The 25,898-nt window shown below is 39.3% G+C and overlaps 1 protein-coding gene across 2 annotated transcripts in view; it reads left to right on the forward strand.

Moving 5' to 3' along the window:
* Positions 1–25,812, forward strand: part of BZW2 (basic leucine zipper and W2 domains 2) — a 63,332-nt gene extending 37,520 nt beyond the window's left edge. For both annotated transcript variants that reach the window (XM_069587595.1, XM_069587596.1), the window contains exons 6-12: positions 2,164–2,299; positions 5,521–5,630; positions 11,804–11,974; positions 14,479–14,625; positions 15,930–16,068; positions 24,612–24,734; positions 25,354–25,812. In XM_069587595.1, the coding sequence (XP_069443696.1) occupies positions 2,164–2,299; positions 5,521–5,630; positions 11,804–11,974; positions 14,479–14,625; positions 15,930–16,068; positions 24,612–24,734; positions 25,354–25,382 (855 nt within the window). In that variant the 3' untranslated portion in view covers positions 25,383–25,812. The remainder of the gene's footprint in view (positions 1–2,163; positions 2,300–5,520; positions 5,631–11,803; positions 11,975–14,478; positions 14,626–15,929; positions 16,069–24,611; positions 24,735–25,353) is intronic.
* Positions 25,813–25,898: the final 86 nt, after the last annotated feature.

A 25,898-nucleotide genomic window follows, 5' to 3' on the forward strand; every position in this document is an offset into this window, starting at 1 on the left:
TGTTAATTTTAAGAAAAGAAAACTTTTGCACCATTTTGCTAAATATAAATGAGTTTTTGGTGAATATGAGTATATTAATGTTCTAAAATAGTGTTAATATTTTTATCTTGGCTCTTTTTCATTATTTACTTGAATCTTTCTTATTTTGACAATGAGAAAAAAGCCAGATTGATATAAAGTATCTAGTTTTGTCAGTTTTTTTCTTACCTCATTCCTGCTGCGCCCTGGAGCTTTAACCATTGATACCAATTTCCTTGACTCCCTCTTTTCTTGTGAGCTTAGAAAGTGAGCTTAGAAAGTCTTGTTAAATCATTGAGACTTTAAAAGGCTTAAATGGGGAGTGAAATGGGCTAGTTTGATTCCAGTTCTGCCACTTACTCATCATATAAATATTTGGAGAGTCACATAACCTCTCTGTAATATAATAATTCTGTAACTGTTGGGGATGGTACATTAATACAGCCCTATTCACTGCACAGAGCTAACAGAATTTCATTGACCATAAAGTGCTTAATAAGTCTGTATTTATGCCAGTGATTTTTTTTTTCCCATCGGTGCAGGGTAATGAATAAGTCTGGAGAGCCCCAGTCGTGATTTTCGGCCCTGGGGAATCTCAGTTACATGCCTAAAGTCTGTTGAAACAAAGAAAAGTAGCCATGAAATACAAATAGAGTCAAAGCACTAGGTGGAGGAGGGTTAGGAAAAAGGAGGGCAGGGATACTCCTAGAACTCACGGTGGCAAGTGGGGTTTAGCCCCTTTGCTTTGCGTTCCCTTCCAAGTTTTCTGGGGCTGCTGCTTTGTCACTTCCTCTACTGCTGGGATATGATGTTGGCAGCCTTGCAACCCAGAAGGACCCAGACAGCACTGTCACCCTCTCATTACAATTGTTCTTTCCAACCCGCAGCAGTGGCCTTTTCTCCACCCGTAACTTTTCTTTATGTTACACCCTCCGTTACCTCATCACCGGGGTTGGTGGTAAAACTCGATGATCTAGGAAATACCTAGTTTGAATTGCACCATTTTTAAAAGAGGCATCAAGAACCTTGAAAACCCTTTTTCACCCAGTCTTGTTTTAAAAAAGTATGCTGTGGGCTCAAAAAAGTATATGCTGGCTGTCACAGCTTATTGACTTCTGTTTTGTTATTATTGTTTATTTTTTGTTATAACCCAAAGAAAATGGGTAGGTGTATGATGGGATGGGGGTGTAGTGAGGGGGCGCAGGACTAAGGGAGCATGCAAAGAAATGAAACACCCATGAAAGGCAACAGTGCTTTCAGAAGATACTTGGTGATGTTTACCCTTTGTCATATACAGTCAAATTTATTTATGTGACCTGTTCACACTATTCTCCAAATGTCTCTTTTCCTTCCCATGAATGTTCAGTTCAGTTCAGTTGCTCAGTCATGTCCAACTCTTTGCGACCCCATGAATCACAGCACGCCAGGCCTCCCTGTCCATCACCAACTCCCAGAGTTCATTCAGACTCACATTCATCGAGTCGGTGATGCCATCCAGCCATCTCATCCTCTGTCGTCCCCTTCTCCTCCTGCCCCCAATCCCTCCCAGCATCAGAGTCTTTTCCAAAGAGTCAACTCTTCGCATGAGGTGGCCAAAGTACTGGAGTTTCAGCTTTAGCAACATTCCTTCCAAAGAACACCCAGGACTGATCTCTTTTAGAATGGATGGGTTGGATCTCCTTGCAGTCCAAGGGACTCTTAAGAGTCTTCTCCAACACCACAGTTCAAAAGCATCAATTCTTCGGTGCTCAGCTTTCTTCATAGTCCAACTCTCATATCCATACATGACCACAGGAAAACCATAGCCTTGACTAGACGGACCTTTGCTGGCAAAGTAATGTCCCTGCTTTTGAATATGCTGTCTAGGTTGGTCATAACTTTTCTTCAAAGGAGTAAGCATCTTTTAATTTCATGTTATCTGTAGCTAAATTGTAAGTAAATTTGGGAGAAAGGAACAGGGCCTGATAAAGTCCCTTTCTATCGCACCCAATTTATCATGGAACATAGGTGTGTGTCTCCAGTGAGTAAGTGTGCCACCCGTGAGCCATCAGTTGTGAACCATCTAGCCGTGCATGTGCGTCGTTTATTATTTTCCTACTTTAGTCCTTTGCTTTATAGACATGGTTTCTTTTGTTTGACCCGCAGCTTCTCCTCTTCCTTAAAGCCTTTTCCGAAACAGAGCAGACAAAGTTGGCAATGCTGTCAGGGATCCTGCTGGGCAGCGGCACCCTGCCTGCCACCATCCTCACCAGTCTCTTCACTGACAGCTTAGTCAAAGAAGGTATGTATGTTCATTTCTTACCTGTCAGCTGGGAAAGAAAGCCAAAGAAAAATACCAGTATCTCTTCTTGGTGTTCTCTGCTGCCCATCCGTGCTCCACGTAAGAGGCTGTGTGTATGTGTGTTCAAACAATATAAGGATTGTATGTGTTTCTTGTAGGAATTTAGGAGAAAAATATGCACACCTATAGAAAGACAATTAAAGAAAATAATAAACCAGAATTTTTGCCTTAAGTCTCAGTCAAAGACCCTGAAATTGATCAGTTCTACACTGTTTCTCTCAACATAGATGCTTACTGACATATTTTGCTGGGACAGTGCTTCATTGTGCAGGACTCTTTATGCTTTGTGGGACATTTAGCCTTTTTTGCCCTCAGAAACAGAATTCCAGCCTAAAACACTTGCTTCCATTTAGTAGAACAGCCAAAAATGGGCCTTCACTTTCCTAAATGCCCCCCAAACTATTACTTCACTGGTTTGGGCCATTCTTCTGGACTGTTCCCCCTCAAGATCTTGTGCTCAGATGTTCGTTCTGATCACATTTTTAAAAAGTATTCATTATGTCTGTTTTAGAAGTCCAGACGGCTGCCTAAGAGTTTTGCTTTAATTTTAAGGCATTAAGAGTTTGATGGGCATACATACAATTACTTGGTTATAGAATAATACAGAAGTGGGCTTTTTTTTTCTTGTAGGAGGATAATGATATTCAAGTTTTAAATGCAGTTAAACAAAAGAGTTATTTTTTTCTTAAAGACAAATTAAAAGAGCTTTTGTGAAAACATCTGTTTCTTCTTAGAATTGGGTTTTACTCCTACAGATGTGAAGTCCCAGCCTCATTCATGCCTGCAGTGAAATGAGTTATAATTTTTTATAACTGAGAAAAGAATAGTAAATCAAGAGTCGAATCACATTATTTAGAGATTCTCTATAGTTTTAGATTCTCTAATTGTTATTAATATATTGTTAAAATATTATAGCACTTTAAAGTGTTTTCCTGAAGAGAATTCATGATCCTTCATGTTTTATTTATGGTACTAGCCATTTTATACTAGGAGAAAAAGATAAAATGTAAACAGTAAATGTTAATTACGTCAGATTTATCCCTAGCATTCATAACAGAAAATAATTCTTTCTGGTTATATTAAAACCTTAAATGGGGTATGTAATTTCTTTTGAAATGTATTAGAAATTAAATTATTAGAAAGATAAATGGACAGACGTGATAGAGCAAATACAGCAAAATATTAACTGCTGCAGAATCAAGATGGTGAGTACATGAGTATTTACTTTTCAGTTTGTTCAGTTCTTCTGTAAGAAGGTCTTGAAATTTTTTATGGTAAAATGTTAGGAGGGGTAGGAAAGAACAGCTCTGCAACAGAAGTGACATGGTGCCCCTGTCACATGGTTCTTCCTTACACTCTACCATCTTTAGAAACTAAAGCCTTAAACTCCTTCTTCCCAAATAGGAAAGGGTTATGAAATTATACCTTCTCCCCAACTTCCCACCCAACAAATGGCTCAGGGGAGTCATCCACTCAGCAGAATCTCAAGTACAGAGTTTCTCCAGTCCTTCCACTAGGGCCCACTTTTAATGCACAGTGACAGGTTTGAGCCTGATTTTTTTTTTAGACTCCTAGTTTCAGGCATGCTTTGCTTCTCTTACTTACAATGAGGGTTACAAGATCCTTTTAAAATGTTTTAATTACATACGTTTATATAAAATTTTATATTGACTATGAAGTAATGATAATATTAAAAATCCAGGTCAACAAGTTGACAACATAAAATTCTCTGGCTCATGTTTATTGTCTTAGTTTGAGGCTGGAGGGGCTTAGTTTCTCTGCTATTCAAAAGAAAAACATTGGGTAAAGCTGGTGTCTGTATTAGTTGAGCTTGTTTACCTGCAAGTAACTGGAAGACAGAACATAAATTTCTGTCAGGGCATTTCTTTTTTTTTTTTTTTTTTAACATTTTTTTAATTGAAACATTTGACTTACAATGTTGTTAGTTTCAGGTGTATAGCAAAGTGATTCAGATATATATTCTTTTTCAGATGCTTTTCCCTTATAGGTTATTACAAAATACTGAGTATAGTTCCCTGTGCCATACAGTAGGTCCTTGTTGGTTATCTATTTTATAGATAGTAGTGTGCATGTGTTAATCCGATAATTCCTAATTTATTCCCTCCCCCATTTAAGGGCATTTGTTTCTTATGTAACAATATATGTAAAAGTCAAACAGACTTCAGAGTGAAAGCAATATCATTCAGGACTCGAATTTTTCCCCCATTATTAATCATTGCAGAAGTAGGGTGGTGCCAGGGCTTAGACTAATTAGAAGTCACCTGGCCTCAGTAAGATGGGAATTCTCTTTGGAAAGGGGACTAGAGACTGTTTAAACCATCACCAATAGTGAAGCCTTCAACTCAGAAAAATCAGTTTAATGTATCAACTACTCCTTAAATTTTCATTAAATAAATGCAACATTAATTTAGACATTTTGGGTTTACAGAAAAGCTGTCTATTAGTTATCTGATCACTTATATTTAGAAATAAATCTTGTTATAAATGAGTATGTAATTGAGTAGATTCCTGATTAACATAGCAATTTTTAAAATCTCTTTAAAAATATCCAGAAAAGATTTCAGCTGAAAACAGAACTGACATTTTTATAGCTTAACTCATGAATGTTTTAAAATGCTTTTTACAAAAAGTAAAACTGTAAAGTAAATGATGCATGTTCATCTATAACTTTATTTATTTATACCTGTCACTATTGATGTTCTTTCACTGGCATCATTTATCAACAGATTAGTTGACATGTTGGCATTTCAGTCGTATGGCTCATGATTTATTTGTTATACCTCAGGATAACTGTTATAAACATGAAATATTGGTGAACCACAGAGTGAAATAGAGGCAAAACACTATAACATTCTTGGCTTTGAATATGGTTTTGACCACGATAAAAATAAACTTACAGTTAAAACAGGTTGGGATTCGGGAGTCCAAGTTTGAAAAGTACTGTAACTTCTTTTTTTACTTCTCATGAAAATATTCTCTTTTGAGTAATGAATAGCCTAGAGAGCTTTCCATTTTTTCTTTGTACCAAATCAAGTCTCTAAGTTATTTAGTCATTTCAGGGCACCTAATGGGGAATGTTGCCTTACGCATTATCACAAGCAGTTTTTCTTATAAAAGGTTTACTCTCTCTCTTTTAACAGGCATTGCGGCCTCATTTGCTGTCAAGCTTTTTAAAGCATGGATGGCAGAAAAAGATGCCAACTCTGTTACCTCCTCTTTGAGAAAAGCCAACTTAGATAAAAGGCTGCTTGTAAGTGTTGTTTGGGCAAAGGGTTATATGTTTCATGCATCTGCCGTGGCTCTCTCAGTGTGTGCAATGTAATACGCAAATGCCCGAGTCTGTGTTGAATTGGAACATGGTTCCTTTTATTTCTGTATTATTGTAAGGTAGAAACTAATTCCAGTTTAATCTTCGTTGCATAAATAAATGGAATGATAAAATTAAAGAGTCACAAGGAATGTGGAGACTTTCAAATTTGGAAGTTTGTTGACATAGTGAAAAAAATTTATCAGAATTACCTCTGATGCAGCTAATAACTGTAGAAATTTAAAGTTTTAATATGAAATTTGAGGTCACATTGATCTCACCTAATTAGACATTTATGGGTATCTTGAGTCATAGTTGAATAACACTGATCTCAAATACAGGTTAGTTTATTAACAAAATAAAAGTTTAAACAAGATTCCTTATTTATACCAAGATTCCTTAGAAATGCTTAGATACCTATGAAAGTGAACAAGTTAATTGTAGTTAATTTGAAACTTCCATCATCACGATTGCTTGATTATATTTTTACATCTATATCTTTGTATTTTTCAAAGAAAATCAGGAAAAATATTTGCTCTCATAATTTCTATCTGCCCCTATAATTTCTTTGTGCTAGAAGCCACAGCTGTGATAGAGATAGCTCCAAGTGAAACTGCCTTTACAATTTTAGGACAAAGTCTAAAGTTAAAAGACATGCTTGCCGTGTTCTCTTTACCTAGTTTCTTCTCTGTTTTCTCTTCCAGTGTGTCCTACTGTGCAAGGGTATTGATCCATGGGATAAGTCTAAATCTGGCTCATTGTAAACTCTTGGATTTTCAGTGACTTAAAATCCCTTTATCTTTTGCAGTTCACCTTAAAATAGCTCTCTTGGAAGTCTTTAGAATTTGATAAAGAAGAAAAATTTAACTCTAGATTCTTGTTGATTTTTGCCACTGACAATACTTTTCATTTTAGTGTGTATTTATTAAATGTCTGCTTTGTGCCAGGCTCCAGCCTAGAAGTTGTAGAGTCAGTAGAGACAGGATAGAAAAGTTTCCTGCCTTTGTGGCACCTACTCTATAGCAACGTAGGGTGTCTGGAAGTCACTGAAGACAAGTGAATAGATTGTTGATGTCGGTGGAGGTTCATATGAAAGAGTGTATTCTCGTCCCTGAGTCTGTGGAGTAGCTGTATCTTAGCTCAGCAAGGCCCACTGAGATCTACATGCCCTTTCTTTCTGGGACCCATGGTGAAGGAACAGCTCCGACCAGAGCCATTCTGTCCTCATGTCAGAGGACAGGAATATAGGACACCAAAGTGAGCCCTTCTGGTGGTGTAGACGCTCATCTTTTTTGGTCAGAAGTAGTCAGTGAGAAGCCTGCCAGTGGGGTAGGAAGATTTAATCCACTCATGAGCTACTTCTCCACCTGTGAAGACAGATACAACAAGGAGGAACTTCACTGAACACTTTTAAAGGATAGCTGGGTGAATTATTAGGAAAAAAGATATAGTTGATTACTACTTAACACAGAAGACTCAGTTATTTCTCTTTTTTAAACTTTTATTTTGTATTGAGATATAGCTAATTAACACTGTTGTGATGATTTAGGGTGAACAGCAAAAGAGCTAAGCCATACATATACATGTATCCATTCTCTCCCAAACTTCCCTCCCATTCAAGCTGCCACATAACACTGAGCAGCGTTCCATGGGCAATACAAATAGGTCCTTGTTGGTTATCCATTTTATTTTTTTGAATAGCAATTTATTTTTTATTCATTCATCCTTACAATTTTATGCTTATTATCAGGTGTTTTACAAGGCACTGTATGTGAGTGTGGGTTGAGGGTAAGAGTGAACCTTTCTTTCCCATATTAAACTTTTGAGAATGCTATACTCTTCTAACTTGAAGTAGGGTTCCTTAAAGACACCAGTAATCACAGCTTGGTTAACTTGATTAGGTTACTTCATTTAAAAAAATGTTTAATGTATTTCCTTTTTGAAAAACATATCATTTAAGTGTTTTTACTAGGTTTCTTTGTCTAGTGTATTTTGAGCATGAAAAGCTTAGGTAGCAGTTTCTACCAGAAACTCCATGAGGACAGGGTGGCTATGTCTTAGACCATGCCTACATGCTGTTTGCTGACTTACAAATGAATGAGGAACTAGAGTGTCAGTTCCACCATCTAGGAGGAAATTTTTGTTTCACTAAGCTGTTAAACAAAGTTCCCTCTGGATTAGCACATTTGGGGGAAAAATAGCATATTCTCAAAATTTAGCAATTACCTACTTCTGTAATACAGAAGCAAGAAAAATATATAGCAACTCCTAGAAGAGAGGAGATGGGAGACATCATTCTCCCATCACTGGAAAAGGGAACAGTGATCAAGATATTGAGCTGAAGCTATTGAAGAAAGTCAAACAAGCAACCTTTGTCTTTCTGGGGCTTATAGTTTATTGCAGGGGAACAGGCAATAAACTGAATAATTAATTTAAATGTGTAGTATAATAAAAAGTAAAAAGTGCTCTGAGAGGAAAACCAAGTAGGCAAACAGTGACGTATCCCTGTGTGGTGTGGCAAGGCCTCTCATAAGGTAACGTGTGTGAGGAAGCTAACTATCTAGATATATCCAGGAAGAGTATTTCAGGCAAAGCCTTTGAGGCATGGCATGTTGGGAACAGCAAAAGAGAGAATTTAGTAGGAGCAGAAATGTAGAGATCAGCTCAGAATAGTAATTTTCAAGATATTACGTGTCATTCATAAGGACTATGGTGATAGTTCGTAAAAGTAAATTAAAAAATCACTTTGATGATGTATTACTCTGAACGTAACTTGCAATCAGACTTTGCAGTCACATTCTTCCTAAATTGAACACAGAATGCTGGCGCAAATAATTATTGACTTTGGAGTCATGCAGCCGTGTCCTTAAATTTCTAGCTGCCTAATTAGTTGTTTAACCTTGTTGAGGTTCAGTTTATTTTTCTGTAAAACTTCTGTTGTATACAGTTATTAGCAAAATACTTCATATCTAAATTCATAGAAGAAACTAAAAATTAAATTAGTTCCTTGTCCCCAACAAATTTAGAAGACCTCTTGACAAATATCAAGACAGAAATTCAGTCAGGTTTGAAATGTTTGTTTAACGTGAACGTGTGTTTTAATGCTGCTCCCACCAACTCTGTTCTGATGTTTTGAAACTCATGACTCAACTCAACGCAGGTTATGGGATGATGGCACACAGAATATTGAAATTTGAATCATGACAGAAGCCATCTGGCTACGTCCCTATCAGTTCAGTTCAATTCATTCGCTCAGTTGTGTCCAACTCTTTGCCAACCGCATGAATCGCAGCACGCCAGGCCTCCCTGTCCGTCACCAACTCCTGGAGTTCACGAGAACTCATGTCCATCGAGTCGGTGATGCCATCCAGCCATCTCATCCTCTGTCATCCCCTTATCCTCCTGCCCCCAATCCTTCCCAGCATCAGGATCTTTTCCAATGAGTCAACTCTTCGCATGAGGTGGCCAAAGTACTGGAGTTTCAGCTTTAGCATCATTCCTTCCAAGGAAATCCCAGGGCTGATCTCCTTTAGAATGAACTGGTTGGATATCCTTTCAGTCCAAGGGACTCTCAAGAGTCTTTTCCAACACCACACTTCAAAAGCATCAATTCTTCAGCACTCAGCTTTCTTCAAAGACCAATTCTCACATCCATACATGACTACTGGAAAAACCATAGCCTTGACTAAACAGACCTTTGTTGGCAAAGTAATGTCTCTGCTTTTGAATATGCTATCTAGGTTGGTCATAACTTTCCTTCCAAGGAGTAAGCCTCTTTTAATTTCATGGCTGCAGTCACCATCTGCAGTGATTTTGGATCCCCAAAAAATAAAGTCTGACACTATTTCCACTGTTTCCCCATCTATTTCCCATGAAGTGATGGGACCAGATGCCATGATCTTCGTTTTCTGAATGTTGAGCTTTAAGCCAACTTTTTCGCTCTCCTCTTTCACTTTCATCAAGAGGGTTTTTAGTTCCTCTTCACTTTCTGCCATAAGGGTGGTGTCATCTGCATATCTGAGGTTATTGATATTTCTCCCGGTGATCTTGATTCCAGCTTGTGCTTCTTCCAGCCCAATGTTTCTCATGATGTACTCTCAATAGAAGTTAAATAAGCAGGGTGACAATATACAGCCTTGACGTACTCCTTTTCCTATTTGGAACCAGTCTGTTGTTCCATGTCCACTTCTAACTGTTGCTTCCTGACCTGCAGACAGATTTCTCAAGAGGCAGGTCAGGTGGTCTGGTATTCCCTTCTCTTTCAGAATTTTCCACAGTTTATTGTGATCCACACAGTCAAAGGCTTTGGCATAGTCAATAAAGCAGAAATAGATGTTTTTCTGGAACTCTCTTGCTTTTTCAATGATCCAGTGGATGTTGACAATTTGATCTCTGGTTCCTCTGCTTTTTCTAAAACCAGCTTGAACATCTGGAATTTCATGGTTCGCATGCTGCTGAAGCCTAGCTTGGAGAATTTTGAGCATGACTTTACTAGCGTGTGAGATGAGTGCAATTGTGTGGTAGTTTGAGCATTCTTTGGCATTGCCTTTCTTTGGGATTGGAATGAAAACTGACCTTTTCCAGTCCTGTGGCCACTGCTGAGTTTTCCAAATGTGCTGGCATATTGAGTGCAGCACTTGCACAGCATCATCTTTGAGGATTTGAAATAGCTCAACTGGAATTCCATTACCTCCACTAGCTTTGTTCATAGTGATGCTTTCTAAGGCCCACTTGACTTCACATTCCAGGATATCTGGCTCTAGGTGAGTGATCACACCATTGTTATTATCTTTTCTGTGCATTGTGAAGATCTTTTTTGTACAGTTCTTCTGTGTATTCTTGCCACCTCTTCTTAATATCTTCTGCTTCTGTTAGGTCCATACCATTTCTGTCCTTGATCGAGCCCATCTTTGCATGAAATGTTCCCTTGGTATCTCTAATTTTCTTGAAGAAATCTCTAGTCTTTCCCATTCTGTTGTTTTCCTCTATTTCTTTGCATTGATCACTGCAGAAGGCTTTCTTATGTCTTCTTGCTATTCTTTGGAACTCTGCATTCAGATGCTTATATCTTTCCTTTTCTCCTTTGCTTTTCGCTTCTCTTCTTTTCACAGCTGTTTGTAAGGCCTCCCCAGACAGCCATTTTGCTTTTTTGCATTTCTTTAGCAAATTCGTTACAGATCTTTCTTCAGAGATTTTTACTGAAGCCCATGTAGGCATTGGCCAATATATATATCCAAATCTAGCCATCATAAAAGTTTGGATCTATTTTGTAGACTCTTCAACAGTCTGAAAAATGTGAGAGCTTTGAAAACTGCGTTGCTTTCTTAGTTGAGTGCTGGGAGTCACACAGGATTAGAACATGACTAAGTGTTCCTAAGCCCCTGCCAAGCTGTATAAGGTGAAATGGAAATGAAGTAAAAATGTAAGAGCAGCCATGGTGTACTGCGTGTTTTAAAAATTTCCAAAAGAATTATGTAATGAATTGAAGAGTTGGTAAGACAGGTTTAGATTAGATCTCACCATGAACTTAATTTAGAGCCACCATCATTAAGAGATACAGCAAAAATTCCCTGCAGCTCTGAGCTATTTTAGACTAATAGCAGCGTTTTCTCAGAATGTGAATCAAGGTCTATGAGATGATAATAGTCAATATTGTTTTTTTTTTAATAGTATCTCAAATCATTTCAGCATTACTAAAACTGGTTTTTGTCTATTAACTCATAGTTAAGGAAACAGTATGATTGATAATTTCCGTTTTTCTTATCTGTTTAAAATAATCCCAGCCTTACTCATTTATCACCCTACTTATACTTAGTTTAGCAAACTTGGCTCTGTTTTTGCATATGCTATACTTCAATTAAAGTAAAAGAAAAAGTAAATAGTGGTTCCAAATGAGTGAAACTACTTTTTTTATTCTTTGTCAAACTGCCTAATTTTGAAAGGTGTCTTAGCAAGTGCTCAAGAAATATACCTCGAGATGTATTCTTTTCAAAAATCAACCCTTACTCTTTTCTTCGTGAGATAGTCCAAGTGCTACTTTAATATGAAAATGTTCTTTATGCTTGCAGAATGTGCATGGCTTGTTGTGTGACAGTCTCTTGTCTTTTCTCTCCCAGGAACTCTTCCCAGCTAACAGACAGAGCGTGGATCATTTCGCTAGGTTCTTCACAGACGCAGGTCTGAAGGAGCTCTCCGACTTCCTCCGAGTCCAGCAGTCCCTGGGCACCAGGAAGGAGCTGCAGAAGGAACTCCAGGAGCGCCTTTCTCAGGAGTGCCCGATCAGGGAGGTGAGGCCCATGGGCTCGCCTCCCTGCCAAGCCACTGGCGGGGGCGCATCCCAGATTGTGCGGCGCAGACTTCACCCCCCTTAAAGGAGACTGCCCTTCACTCAGCTATGAACTTGAGGTCCTTTTCATACCATATAGACGAGCTCAATATCAAAAACATCCTCCAGGATGTTCCAGAAAATAATGGCTATTTCCATACAAATGACTTATTTATCAGCTTGCTGTGGTTGTCAAAATATTTCATCTGCCTAATAGATTCACTGTCCGCTGCTATCCACTAGCGTTATACCTCAGTTTAAGGTGATTTTTTCCCATTTTACTGCAAATTATATAATATGGTTAAGTATTAGCTTAATGTATGCAGATTTCAATTTTAAGACAGAAAGGGGGTGGTTTTACATTCATGTCATGGATAAAGACCATTTGGACCAGTGACTTGCTGGCTTCCACTCACAATAGCTGGGTAGCTGCATAATGTAAATACTATATTTTTGTATAGCTATGGTTCTTGTGGCTATGACTATCTTTTTTTTTTTTTAAGTCATGCCTGAAGAAAACTTTCCATTTGAACTTTAAAAAAACTTTTATGGGATAATTCAAAAGTTGCATTAAAAGTCCTTTCCTTTTGCCACTTAACTCTCAAGTCCCAAATCCTCACCACCCTGCTTGCCTAGAGCCTTGCAAGGTACCATGTATGATTTAAAATTTGAGATTTCAAGATGGATTCTGGCCAGCAGGTGGAGGTGTTGGTCCTAAGTCTCATAGCATTAAGGTCAGCAATATATTCAGTAACCTTTACCCAAGCACAAATCTTGAACATGATTTTCCATGGTGAAAAAAGCAAACTATAACGAACACTGTGATACTTCCAGGGATAGAGAGGTCACATTTCTTTGCAGCTTTTCCCTGTCAGCTGGAGGTCTGGGACTCCTCCGTTCCTTCTTTTCTTGAAAGCTGCTTTCCCCGCTGCAATCCAGGCTGTCAGGAAAGAAAACAGTATACTTTCTTTTTAAAAAGGAAGGGAGAAAAGTAGGTGTACTGCTCACAAAAGTGAAAGTGAAGTCGCTCAGTCGTGTCCGACTCTTTGCGACCCCATGGACTGTAGCCTATCAGGCTCCTCTGTCCATGGGATTTTCCAGGCAAGCGTGCTGGAATGGATTGCCATTTCCTTCTCCAGGGGACCTTCCGACCCAGGAATCGAACCCGGGTCTCCCGCATTGCAGGCAGACGCTTTACTGTCTGAGCCACCAGGGAAGCTCACAAAGTGGTACATTAAGATGCATTATTGGAAAAGGCAATGGCACCCCACTCCAGTACTCTTGCTTGGAAAATCCCATGGACGGAGGAGCCTGGTAGGCTGCAGTCCATGGGGTCACTAAGAGTCGGACACGACTGAGCAACTTCACTTTCACTTTTCCCTTTCATGCATTGGAGAAGGAAATGGCAACCCACTCCAGAATCCCAGGGATGGTGGAGCCTGATGGGCTGCCGTCTATGGGGTCACACAGAGTCGGACACGACTGAAGCGACTTAGCAGGAGCTGCAGCAAGATGCATTATGGTTTTTAATTATTTTTTAAGCCCTCCAGGTGGCGGTAGTGGTAAAGAATCCATCTGTCAAGGCAGGAGACTTAAGAGAAGCAAGTTCAATCCCTGGGTCAGGAATATCCCGTGGAAAAGGAAATGCAACTCACTGCAGTATTCTTGCCTGTAGAATCCCCATGGACAGAGAAGCCTGGTGGGCTACAGTCCATGGGTTCGCAAAGAGTTGGACAGGACTGAGCGACTTAGCATACATGCGTGTACTGAAGTCCTCAACTCTACTTGGGATTTTATTTCAAAAGGGGAAAGATTTTTGCAAACAAGTTTAATATAAAATACACTGTTAGGCAGAATTTATTGCATATGGTCAGGTTTTTAGGATACATTTGCGCGTTTAAAAGTAATTCTGAAGGAAAATAGCCTGCTGAGTGTTGCTACATTGATATATACCATCTAAAAGAAGTCTTTGCACTTTACAATTTATTTACATGAGGCATGAGGATATTCGAAAGTTATAATTAAAGAATAAATTGTAGTGAGTGCCTCATACCAACCCAAGACACTTTTCATCAAGAGGTTTTAAGTTGAGGATTGGAAGTAGACATTCACAGCTCTGTTTCAAACCCCAGAAAGTCAGACTGGCTTAAATAATCCTTGCCCTGCTGAACTCAACAGGGGTCCTGCCTGTAAAAGACTAACTCTGAGAAACCAAGATTCGCTGTTATTTTCTATTACCCTGCAGCTCCTGGCCAGAGCTAAGCCTATTAATTTGGGAACTAAAAATAAATCCGCTCTGAGAACAAATCATTGTGTTCTCCTCTGCCTTGGAACTTGAGAGCATATGCCGGGAAGGGTGGGACTAGCAGCGTGTTTGTCTGCCCCAAACCTTTCACTAAGCACAGAGAGGGGGGGATCTCCCCACCTGCCTGTTCTTCTTTTGACTCCTATCTTCGTGAAATGTAGGTGGTTCTCTATGTTAAAGAAGAAATGAAAAGGAATGATCTTCCAGAAACAGCAGTGATCGGACTTCTGTGGACCTGTATAATGAACGCTGTGGAATGGAACAAGAAGGAGGAACTCGTGGCGGAGCAGGCCCTCAAACACCTGAAGGTACAGGGTTCCAGCCAGGCTATCTTGGCTGCAGGCCAGCTGCAGCTTTAACAGTGGGACAGACGGGTTCTAATCATAGTGTCCCAGGTTCAGTCCAAACATATATTTCCTAATGTTTTTCCTTTCAAATATGCCACCACCTAAAATGTTTGAGATGTAAGAGCTTCTGAAATAACTGAGGGTAAGTTCTTATTAAAAACATCAGAAAATCCGCGGAATAGTCATATATTCAGTATTAAAGAGAAATATAGTCTGTTAGTTTTCCTTCTACCTGACAAAAATTCCTAAGGAGTCAGCTACAAGTTGACGTTAGAATTTGAAAAGTGAGTGGTAGAAGTAATCAACTGATTGTATGAATTGTATATTTTTGTAGGGGGATACATATGTGTTTGCTTTCATCATCCTCTCCCTGTAAAACTATTAAGAAACGTAGAAGACTTAGAACCTGCCTTCAGAGTTTTCAGTTGAATTGGGAAGTGGACACCTACATAGTATAAACTTGGTAGGATGTAAATCGGATAACTCTTCAATATTTAGGAGAACAGAGCAGTGAGTAGCCTATGCAGGGAAGGATCAAAGGAGGAGTTTGTGCTGAGCTCAGTAACTCTTGACAATATAATAGCCAAACATCAACAACTAGGGGCTTCCCTGATGGCTCAGATGGTAAAGAATCTGCCTGCAGTGTGGGAGACCTGGGTTTGATCCCTGGTTTGGGAATATCCTCTGGAGAAGAGAGTGGCAACCCGCTTCAGTATTCTTGCCTGGAGAATTCTATGGACAGAGGAGCCTGGCGGGCTACAATCAGTAGGATCACAAAGAGTCAGACAGGACTGAGAGAGACACACTCACATCAAGAACTGGAAGCCAAGGTCATTTAAGACAGAAGGAGCAATATGAACAAAACAAAACCATAAAGATGTTTTGTGAGGGGATCTGGGAAGAGACCTCTGCTCTTCCAGCGGCAGAGCCAGGAGTGGAGGAATCACAGCAGGCCTGGGAACCTTCAGAACTTAGGATCTCTGCCTCATTTTCACGATATCCATTAGACGAACACATAGCATAGCAGTTGTCTCTTGACAGAGCCAGGAGTTCCTATTTGGTCTCTCTTAGCAGGTGCAATGAGAGAAGTCTGATATGGTGCAGGGGTAGAAAATTCATTTTGGTTGGACACAATATTATAATAAGATAATCCTCAAAGTGGAAGTTTTCTAAGCACATCTCCAGGTGACTGCTTGTGCTTCAAGTGGCATCAGCCCTATACCTCCCACAAAAGTGAACGGTCTTCCTCCCCACTCCTCTTCCAGCAATACGCTCCACTCCTGGCTGTGTTCAGCTCCCAAGGCCAGTCAGAGCTGATCCTCCTGCAGAAGGTTCAGGAATACTGCTACGACAACATCCATTTCATGAAAGCCTTTCAGAAGATTGTGGTTCTCTTTTACAAAGGTATGTATCTGTGTCGTTCTGCCACTATGCTTCCGTGTTTTGTTGAAGCTGTTTTTGGGCCAGAGTAAGGGGTGATGCAGAGGGGAACATGGGTTTCTGCTCATCTCTGAGTTTTAGTGAGGCAGCCATATTATGTAGAGAGAGGGGGTATTCATACAAAACCCATAAATGCCTGTGGCCCCAGGTCCCAGTCTGATTAGGCCCCTGTGCACTTCTCACTGATGGAAATGGCTAGAAGACTGGTGATGAACTTATAATTTCAGAAGATGGGGAGAGAGGATGGTGAAAAAGACTGTAATTACTAAAAAGAAGGTCTGTGTTTGAATTGTAAGGATCACCAGAAGCATGTTCAGGCCTTTCAGATACCATCAAGCTGGCTCTAAATTAGCTTTAAACTTTGTGTTTTAGTTATTTGGCTCACCCAGTCTCCTATTTGCCCAGGAAATGACTATTTTTAGATTTTCACATTTACTGTCTGTTCATTATGTTTATAAGGTTTAGGTTGCCATGACAACTGGTACTGCCAGTTTATTAAAAAATGAATGCTCTAGGGTTTTAACTGATCTCAATCTCTATACCTATAGTATATTTTTAAAAAATGATCCTAGACTATTCTTTGGTCTAGCTTTGTAGTTAGTTTTATGAGGAGAGGGGAAGGAGCATTTAAACAATGATACATTTTGAACATGATGAATTGTTTATTAGAAATTACTGCTATCTTAAATGGCATAACAGAAGAAAACTAAAGTATAAATTAATGGGCTTCCCTGGTGGCTCAGACAGTAAAGAATCCACCTGTAGTGCAGGAAACCCGGGTTCAATCCCTGGGTCTGGTAGATCCCATGGAGAAGGGAATGGCAACCCACTCCAGTTTTCTTGCCTGGAAAATTCCAGGGGTAGAGGAGCCTGGCAGGCTACAGTCCATGGCATCACAAAGAGTCAGACACAGCTGAGCGACTAACAGACACGCACACAACAAACACATAAATGAGTACCAGTCAAATGTTTCTTTTCTTTTTGATGCGTTCTTAAATTTGTCTATTTTGAATGACAGTTTGGAATGTAAAAATTTTGCGTTATTGGTTGCTAGCTATTTGGAAAAAAATGCGTGATAGCATTTCACAGAGTTTTAATTGGCTATCCAGATTCTTCAGATGCATTCTTCTTCTTGCCCATAAGTGTGTGGGTGATATTTTTGCTTTCTCAGCACTAAGGTATTTGGCACAGTTTTTTGTGTCAGTGGGAGACTGTGATGACTGCAGAGTCCCATTTGAAGTTCCATAAAAGGTGTTTTTGGTTTTGGTGTTTTTTTTTTTGGCCAGGTCTGTATTAGACTCACTTGGATATGGTTGTGAGATAGCAACATCCTAAAACTAGGGCTTACATGATACCCCAGGTCATGAGACAGCAATGTCTTAATGCTAGGTAACCCATCAGAACCAGACCTGCAGGTCCTGTGGCAAACATACCTGTGGTACCCAGTGGCCAAGACAAACTACTTTTTAATCAGTAAAGGCATTTAGATGGCATATTAACTATTAACATCCTACTCTTCAGATTTCTCTTTTTAACTAGTAATGAATGTCAGCATCCTTCCCCATTATACTTTTTATAACAACTACTAACAGCTAGCAAAACTGGCGGCTTTGAGTTATTTCCTATTCTTCAGCCCCAAACTCTAAGGAACAGTGGCCTGGAATTGTATCCAAGAAATGGGCACCAAGAAGTACAAAGAAGAGGCATTAGCTGTTCCTTACACCGTAGGTTACCTATTGAATAGATTGTTTCAGTTAGTAAAGTCTGCGGTGAGTATGAGCAGGCCCAAGGGAACACAGGAACATAAGCGTCAGCATCAGTTTTATTCTGGCCTAGCTGTTTTTGGAAATGAAATCAGGAAACTTGCAAATAGAAACCTAAACTATATTTTACTGAAAAGTTAAAACTGAATATCATTTTCTAAGTAACTTTGCAATTTTCCACAAAATTATACATATAGGCTGTTCTTCTGAATAAAATAATTGCATTTTTTTCTCTTGAGAACATGGAATCCCTGAAGAATGTTTGTTCTTTATGACTGTTAAGAGAGTTACTGTGTTTACCTTCCTTTTCATAGTAGTTTTTACCTTGGCCTTATTTCATTCAACAAACACTTGTGCACCAGTAGACATATATTTCGTTTGTCTTTATATGGATTTGGATGTTCTTGTCCTGTATTTCATATGTCTAGGAAGACTTGAGGACTATGTTTGTTAAAGCACTCCTTTTCCAGTGCCTGTGTGTGTGAATCACCTGGGGAGCTTGTTAAAACAGATTCCCCAAAGATTCTGATTCAGTGCGTCCAGCCTTAGAGAAGTGAAATCACTCAGTCATGTCCGACTCTTTGCTACCCCGTGGACTGTAGCCCGCCAGGCTCCTCTGTCCATGGGATTCTCCAGGCAAGAATACTGGAGTGGGTTGCCATTTCCTTCTCCTGGGGATCTTCCCAACCCAGGGATCGAACCCGGGTCTCCTGCATTGCAGGCAGATGCTTTATCCTCTGAGCCTTGGGCCCTCAGATTTCCCTTTTAACAAATTTCCAGGTGATGCTGTGACTGTTGGTCTCAGATCACTGATTGACCTAAAGGATATTTATTGAATGCCTAAAGGATATTTACTGATTGACCTAAAGGATATTTATTGATATTTATTTAGTGACAAATCCCATGAACTGTAGTAACATGGTTAAGATTATGCTTAACCATTAATTCCATATACACATACACATTTTACAAATATTAAATAGTGTTTTGTCTGCTTCTTTTATCTAGTGATGGGAAGCCCTTTACATTTTGCTTTAAAGCCAGTTTTCAAAAATGTAATGGAAATAATTTCTCCTTTCCCATTTTAGAAGTCGCTCAGTAAGTGTCCGACTCTTCTTGACCCCAGGGACTGCAGCCTACCAGGCTCCTCTGTCCGTGGGATTTTCCAGGCAAGAGTACTGGAGTGGGTTGCCATTGCCTTCTCTGAGTATCTCTATTACATACACTCATCTTCCTGTATTGCTAAAATTGAGGATAACAGAATTGTGGGATATGACTCCCCGTGTCCCCTCTGAAAACCTAATTGCTTAAAAGAGTGCCATTATTAACATTTTCATTTTTATATATTTTATAGAAAAAAAATAGAGGAGTGAAGGTGAATAAACTTTGAGTAATGCTTTGCAGCAATGAAAGGAGACAGTGGTGATTGGTCACTTCCTGAAGATTCACATTTTGTACTAGAATCTAGATTTTTATATTTCTAAGGCAGTAAGGAAAATAGTAAGTCCATCACTACTTTTCTAATGTTGCATTATTCACCTTCTAAAATAAATTTCTTTCTTCCTAAAGCTAGGTAGTGTATTCTCAGCATGTAGTTTTGGAAAAATACAAAACTACCTCCTCAAGTACTATTAGTACCTCTATTATGGCTTTTATTGTTCACAGATATTTCTTAGGTGAAATTCTATTCCTCACACACATTTTTCTAAAAGAAGTTTCTTATTCTAAAAGATGTTTGACCTTCTCACATATAGTCCCAGCTTTCTTAGGGTAAATTATGTTTGACTCATGTCCCTATACGCCACTGCTCATAAAAAGCACTGAATTTTATGTTTCAGGTGACATCGTTTTCAACTTAAATATTTAAATAAGTGACATCACCTAACACTTTGCAGTTGTCATAACACTCTTAGGATATTGTCTCTGACCCTCATGAAAACCCAAATTTTGAATTAAAATTCTACACACTGAGACATATTTAGTTTTTCTCATCAGGTTATTTATTATACATGTACTGAGTGCAAACTAGCTGCCAAGTCTTATGTTAAATGCTGGAAATGAGATGAACAAAACAGTCCCTGACTGCCTGGATTTCAGAGTATAGAAGAAAATCCACAATTATAATCACAATGTGTGTGTGTATTCATTCACTCAGTCATGTCTGATTCTTTGCGACGCCATGGACTGTAGCCTGGCAGGCTCCGCTGTCTATGGTATTTTCTAGGCAAGAATACTGCAGTGGCTCTCTCCTATAATCACCATATCAGTGGCTAAAATAAGGCTGGTACCAATAAATGATGATGAGAAGTGGAAGGAAGACAGCGGAGGGGCCCCTAACTCTGAGCTGGAGCTAACTTGGTGAAGGAAAGAGGAAGGCTCTCAAGGGACCAGAGTATTTTCCCCAGAGGTGATGAAGAAGTTGGCCACATAGAAGGGAGAGAAACACACTGTAATATGAGAGGCCTTGGTGCAATTGTGGAATGTCTCCTTTCTTACTGTACTTTTACTGATCGTCTGTATTCCTAGTAGGTAGTTGGGGGAGATCCCAACACTTTGTCGTCTCCATCTCCTGGTTATAATGAACTCTTCTCCCTACTTTTCCTTAGTGGAAAACACAAGTTCTCTCTCTCCTACATTTGTCAAGGAGTTCCTTCCATTTGTGATTAGATTTTTTTCCTACACAAAAGTTAGCTTTCTTTTTGATATTCACACTTTGCCTCAAAGTTGCCCTGTGTCATTGTTTCTGTCCCTTCTTTATTATTTATTTCCCTAGAGATTTGGTCTTGCAGGAGAATTTATTATTAAATTCTTCCACGAGCTCAGCTCTGTACAAAGATGGTCTGATTTTTCAGTAGATGATCTATCCGGTAAGTTTTCCCGGTCATGTACAGTCCTTTTCACAAGCACAGTCACCAGCAAGGATTCTAGTACTTGCATGGTCTCCTTTGGCCTCTGCGGGGCAATCAAACGCAGGAGTGAGCTCTCAACCTTCATAAGGAAGACACGAGACAGTGTCACTAAGCTACACTCTGTCGCCTTTGCAACCTGTAGATTGTATCATAACATGATTCATTATGGTGAGAAGAAAAAATAGAATTTCCCTTTACATGTTTAGTTCTATTAACAGTAGTAGTTGTTCAGTTCAGTTGCTCAGTCGTGTCTGACTCTTTGCAACCCCATGAGTCGCAGCACACCAGGCCTCCTTGTCCATCACCAACTCCTGGAGTTCACTCAGACTCACGTCCATGGAGTCAGTGATGCCATCCAGCCATCTCATCCTCTGTTGTCCCCTTCTCCTCCTGCCCCCAATATCTCCCAGCATCAGAGTCTTTTCCAGTGAGTTAACTCTTCACATTAGGTGGCCAAAGTATTGGAGTTTCAGCTTTAGCATCATTCCTTCTAATGAACACCCAGGACTGATCTCCTTTAGAATGGACTGGTTGGATCTCCTTGCAGTCCAAGGGACTCTCAAGAGTCTTCTCCAACACCACAGTTCAAAAGCATCAATTCTTCAGCACTCAGCTTTCTTCATAGTCCAACTCTCACATCCATACATGACCACTGGAAAAACCATAGCCTTGACTAGACAGACCTTTGTTGGCAAAGTAGTATCTCTGCTTTTCAATATGCTATCTAGGTTGGTCATAACTTTTCTTCCAAGGAGTAAGCATCTTTTAATTTCATGGCTGCAGTCACCATCTGCAGTGATTTTGGAGCCCCCAAAAATAAAGTCTGACACTGTTTCCACTATTTCCCATGAAGTGATGGGACCAGATGCTGTGATCTTTGTTTTCTGAACGTTGAGCTTTAGGCCAACTTTTTCACTCTCCACTTTCACTTTCATCAAGAGGCTTTTTCGATCCTCTTCACTTTCTGCCATAAGGGTGGTATCGTCTGCATATCTGAGGTTATTGATATTTCTCCTGGCAATCTTATTCCAGCTTGTGCTTCTTCCAGCCCAGCGTTTCTCATGATATACTCTGCATAGAAGTTAAATAAGCAGGGTGACAATATACAGCCTTGATGTACTCCTTTTCCTATTTGGAACCAGTTTGTTGTTCCATGTCCACTTCTAACTGTTGCTTCCTGACCTGCATATAGGTTTCTCAAGAGGAAGGTCAGGTGGTCTGGTATTCCCATCTCTTTCAGAATTCTCCATAGTTTATTGTGATCCACACAGTTATAGGCTTTGGCATAGTCAATAAAGCAGAAAGAGATCTTTTTCTGGAACTCTCTTGCTTTTTCCATGATCCAGCAGATGTTGGCAATTTGATCTCTGGTTCCTCTGCCTTTTCTAAAACCAGCTTGAACATCTGGAAGTTCACAGTTCATGTACTATTGAAGCCTGGCTTGAAGAATTTTGAGCATGACTTTACTAGCGTGTGAGATGAGTGTAATTGTGCGGTAGTTTGAGCATTCTTTGGCATTGCCTTTCTTTGGGATTGAAATGAAAACTGACCTTTTCCAGTCCTGTGGCCACTGCTGAGTTTTCCAAATTTGCTGGCATATTGAGTGCAGCACTTTCACAGTATCATCTTTGAGGATTTGAAATAGCTCAACTGGAATTCTATCACCTCCACTAGCTTTGTTCGTAGTGATGCTTTCTAAGGCCCACTTGACTTCACAACCCAGGATATCTGGCTCTAGGTGAGTGAACACAACATTGTGATTATCTGGGTCATGAAGCTCTTTTCTGTACAGTTCTTCTGTGTATTCTTGCCACTTCTTAATATCTCCTGCTTCTGTTAGGTCTAACTCAATGAAACTAAGTCATGCCGTGTGGGGTCACCCAAGACAGACAGGTCATGGTGGAGAGGTCTGACAGAATGTGGTCCACTGGAGAAGGGAATGGCACACCACTTCAGTGTTCTTGCCTTGAGAACCCCATGAAGAGTAGTTGTTAGTACATGCATATAGTTTGTAAACCAAAAAATATACATATGTTGGGAATGTATGTGCTCAAAATTGTCTTACTAATAAGAGAACATGATGAAACAGTTTGGAAGTTACTAGTAGAAATCACAGGCATCTTAAAGATGTCATAAAAACAAATCCTATAAAAGGGACTTTTAAAATTCATGTTTGAGATAATCAGTGTTCCTGGAAATTTCTGCAAAGTGTTCTTACCCAGTAACAAATCACTTCCTCGAGCTGTAAACCATCTTCTTCTCATGGCTACGAAAACTAGGCTTTGATGGCCAGAGGTAGGAAAGTTCTTTTATCATTGTGAGTGGAGAGTGCAGAGCTGGAAACATGAGAAACTCAAAAACTAGAAGCTAAGAGTAGTTACTTAGGACTCCTGATTATAATTTCTAAGTCTAGTCCTTAAAAATGAATAAACCCAGATTTCTATCTTCCTTTGCAAAACGTAGTGTATTTAATGATCAAAATAAAAAATAAAACACACTTTTCTATTTTCTAAAACCAATCATGTGCATTTTTAGTCAATTTAATCTCTTCAGTTGAATCTGAGAGCCAGTTATTAATTTTAAAAAACAAGGCTTTTGTTAGGAAGAGATCAGTGATATTATGAATAAAAGCAATATCAAAACATTTCTCTTGTTTTTATAAGTTAAAGGTATATTTCAACTACAAAAACATCGTTAGAATGATTTATCAGCATTTGCAGTGGATTGGGCAGGCGTTGGCGATAATAATAAATCCTTTTTATATGGTTTCTGTTTCATGTCACACTCCAAAACCCCGAAAGACAACCCATTAGAACATTGGCAAAGTATGTCGGCTATTGTTTCCACATTCCCCTTTCTATTAACATTAACTATTCTAAGTTAATGATAACTTGAGGGTATCAAGGTGTATTTGTGGAATTTAGAGTTTTAGGTAGTAGATAGTTAATAGATAACACTTTTTCTTAAAAACCTGTAGGAAATCTATCTAACACGTCTTTCTCCCTGAATGATGTACAAGGAAACTCATGTGATTTAGATATTGTGGGAAAATAAATTTAGGACAGCGATAGAGTGATGTAGAACTTTGGATTCTGTGTATATTGGTCCCATGGTATACCCAGGAAGCTCATCTTTATATTTAATCATTAATATTACCATTATTGCATTCTATCTACAATATTTTTTTTGTTTGCCCTTTTGTTCTCCTAAAGTAAATCCCCTTAAAAGACCAGTCATTTGAGGTCGCTGCTTAATCAAGATGTGTTTGAAACTGGCAGGACAAAAGGGTATTCTGAAATGCTAGAATTGCTGATTCATTGGCAAAATAACCCAGTTTCCTCCCAGCAAATTAACACTGTAAGATTTCCAAGTCCCGGTCCCACCATCATCACTAAAGTACTGACGATCCTATCTACTGGGCTTCCCCAGTGGCTCAGAAATAAAGATCCCACCTGCCAATGCAGGAGACAAGGGTCCCATCCTTGGGTCAGGAAGGTCCCCTGGAGAAGGGAATGGCAACCCACTACAGAATTCTTGCCTGGGAAATCCCATGAACAGAAAAGCCTACAGTCTGTGGGGTCACAAAGGAGTTTGACACCACTGAGCAACTAAGCAACATCACTACCCACACTACTAACGTACGCTGGACACAGGACACTGTGCTGTGTGGAAACAAGCTTAGTTCTTGTCTTCTGATAAGTTTCAATATGCGTTTCTTTTATAACAGAATTTTAATATTTGAAGTGATTGCTTTCTGTTAAGCTGTAAGACATGAACTTGCTTTAAAACATGATATATATGTAATAACTTTGAAATGTTTGATTTGAAATTGCAGCTGATGTGCTGAGTGAAGAAGCGATATTGAAGTGGTACAAAGAAGCACATGTTGCCAAAGGCAAAAGTGTTTTCCTTGACCAGATGAAGAAATTTGTGGAGTGGTTACAAAACGCAGAAGAAGGTATGATTGTGTTTAACAACCTTGGTGGCCATTTAGCAGCTCCTTTCTCACTGTAATTCAAAATAGCTCCTCCCTCCACAGATTTTTTTTTTTTTTTTTTGGCTTTGTAAAACTGAAGTTCTAAGCCTTCGTTTCTGAATCAAGGCAATGAAAATATCTGCATGATAAACAAAACAAAATCTCTTAAATTATCCCTAGTGGAGGACAAAGAGGAAGAAATAATCAGATGTGAAAGGAAAAAAATAATTACATTTATGGGATTAGATCAATTTTTTTATAGCACCTTTACTGGTTGATGTGCTTAAAGTGGGAATACAAGTTGGAAGAGCAATAATGATGAGACTTAATCCAACTAGGCATGAGAAGTTGATGATCCAGAAACATACAAGTAGTTATAGTCACCAGTAATATTTCTGAGTATGTTGCCTTTTTAGAAAGTCAATTTCATTTAAAAATCCAAAAGTTTGTTTCTGCCCTTTCTGACTCTCTTAGTCAATGGACACCCAGGCAATAATGTGTTTTTTTAGGGGACAGGGAGATAAGAATAGAAACTATTTCCTGACCTCGTTTAACAGTCTCAGAAGAAAACGACCTGACTTGTCTCTCTCTTCTCTCGTAGAGTCTGAATCTGAAGGTGAAGAGAATTAGGTGGCTCAAGAAGCACAATACCTAGGTCACCACACAACACTTTTATTGGGAATGCTGAGCCATTTGAGAAGAGAAACTTGGCTTCCGTTTTCACAAAGGAAAAAAAAAATAGGATAGACTTCCCTTTTGCCGAGGGGAAATGGTTTTCTGTTTTGTTTTGTTTTTAAATGGAGCCCTGAGGCATCAGCGATTATACTTGGGACTCTACCTCTCACTCACTATTCGCTAACTTAAAGCCATTCAACAGGGAGTCCAGTAGGTATCTGAGGCGAAATACTCCACAGACTCCTCTTTTTTAAGCTGTATTTTTCAGGTACTGTGTGGTGAACGCCCCACTGGTGTCTGTTGCAGGGCCACGTTGGTAGTTGTGTATCTGCTCGTGTATGTGATTTGACAAACCAGTTTTTTAAAATAAATGGCTTTTTAAAAATCTGGGCTTACATTTTCAACGCTTTTATTTCTTTACTGTCCTGACTTCTTGTACAGATGACGTTTCAATGTCAGGCTTTCTTTCCC

Source organism: Ovis canadensis, chromosome 4 (genome assembly GCF_042477335.2).
Source record: "Ovis canadensis isolate MfBH-ARS-UI-01 breed Bighorn chromosome 4, ARS-UI_OviCan_v2, whole genome shotgun sequence".
NCBI classification, from domain to species: Eukaryota; Metazoa; Chordata; class Mammalia; order Artiodactyla; family Bovidae; genus Ovis; species Ovis canadensis.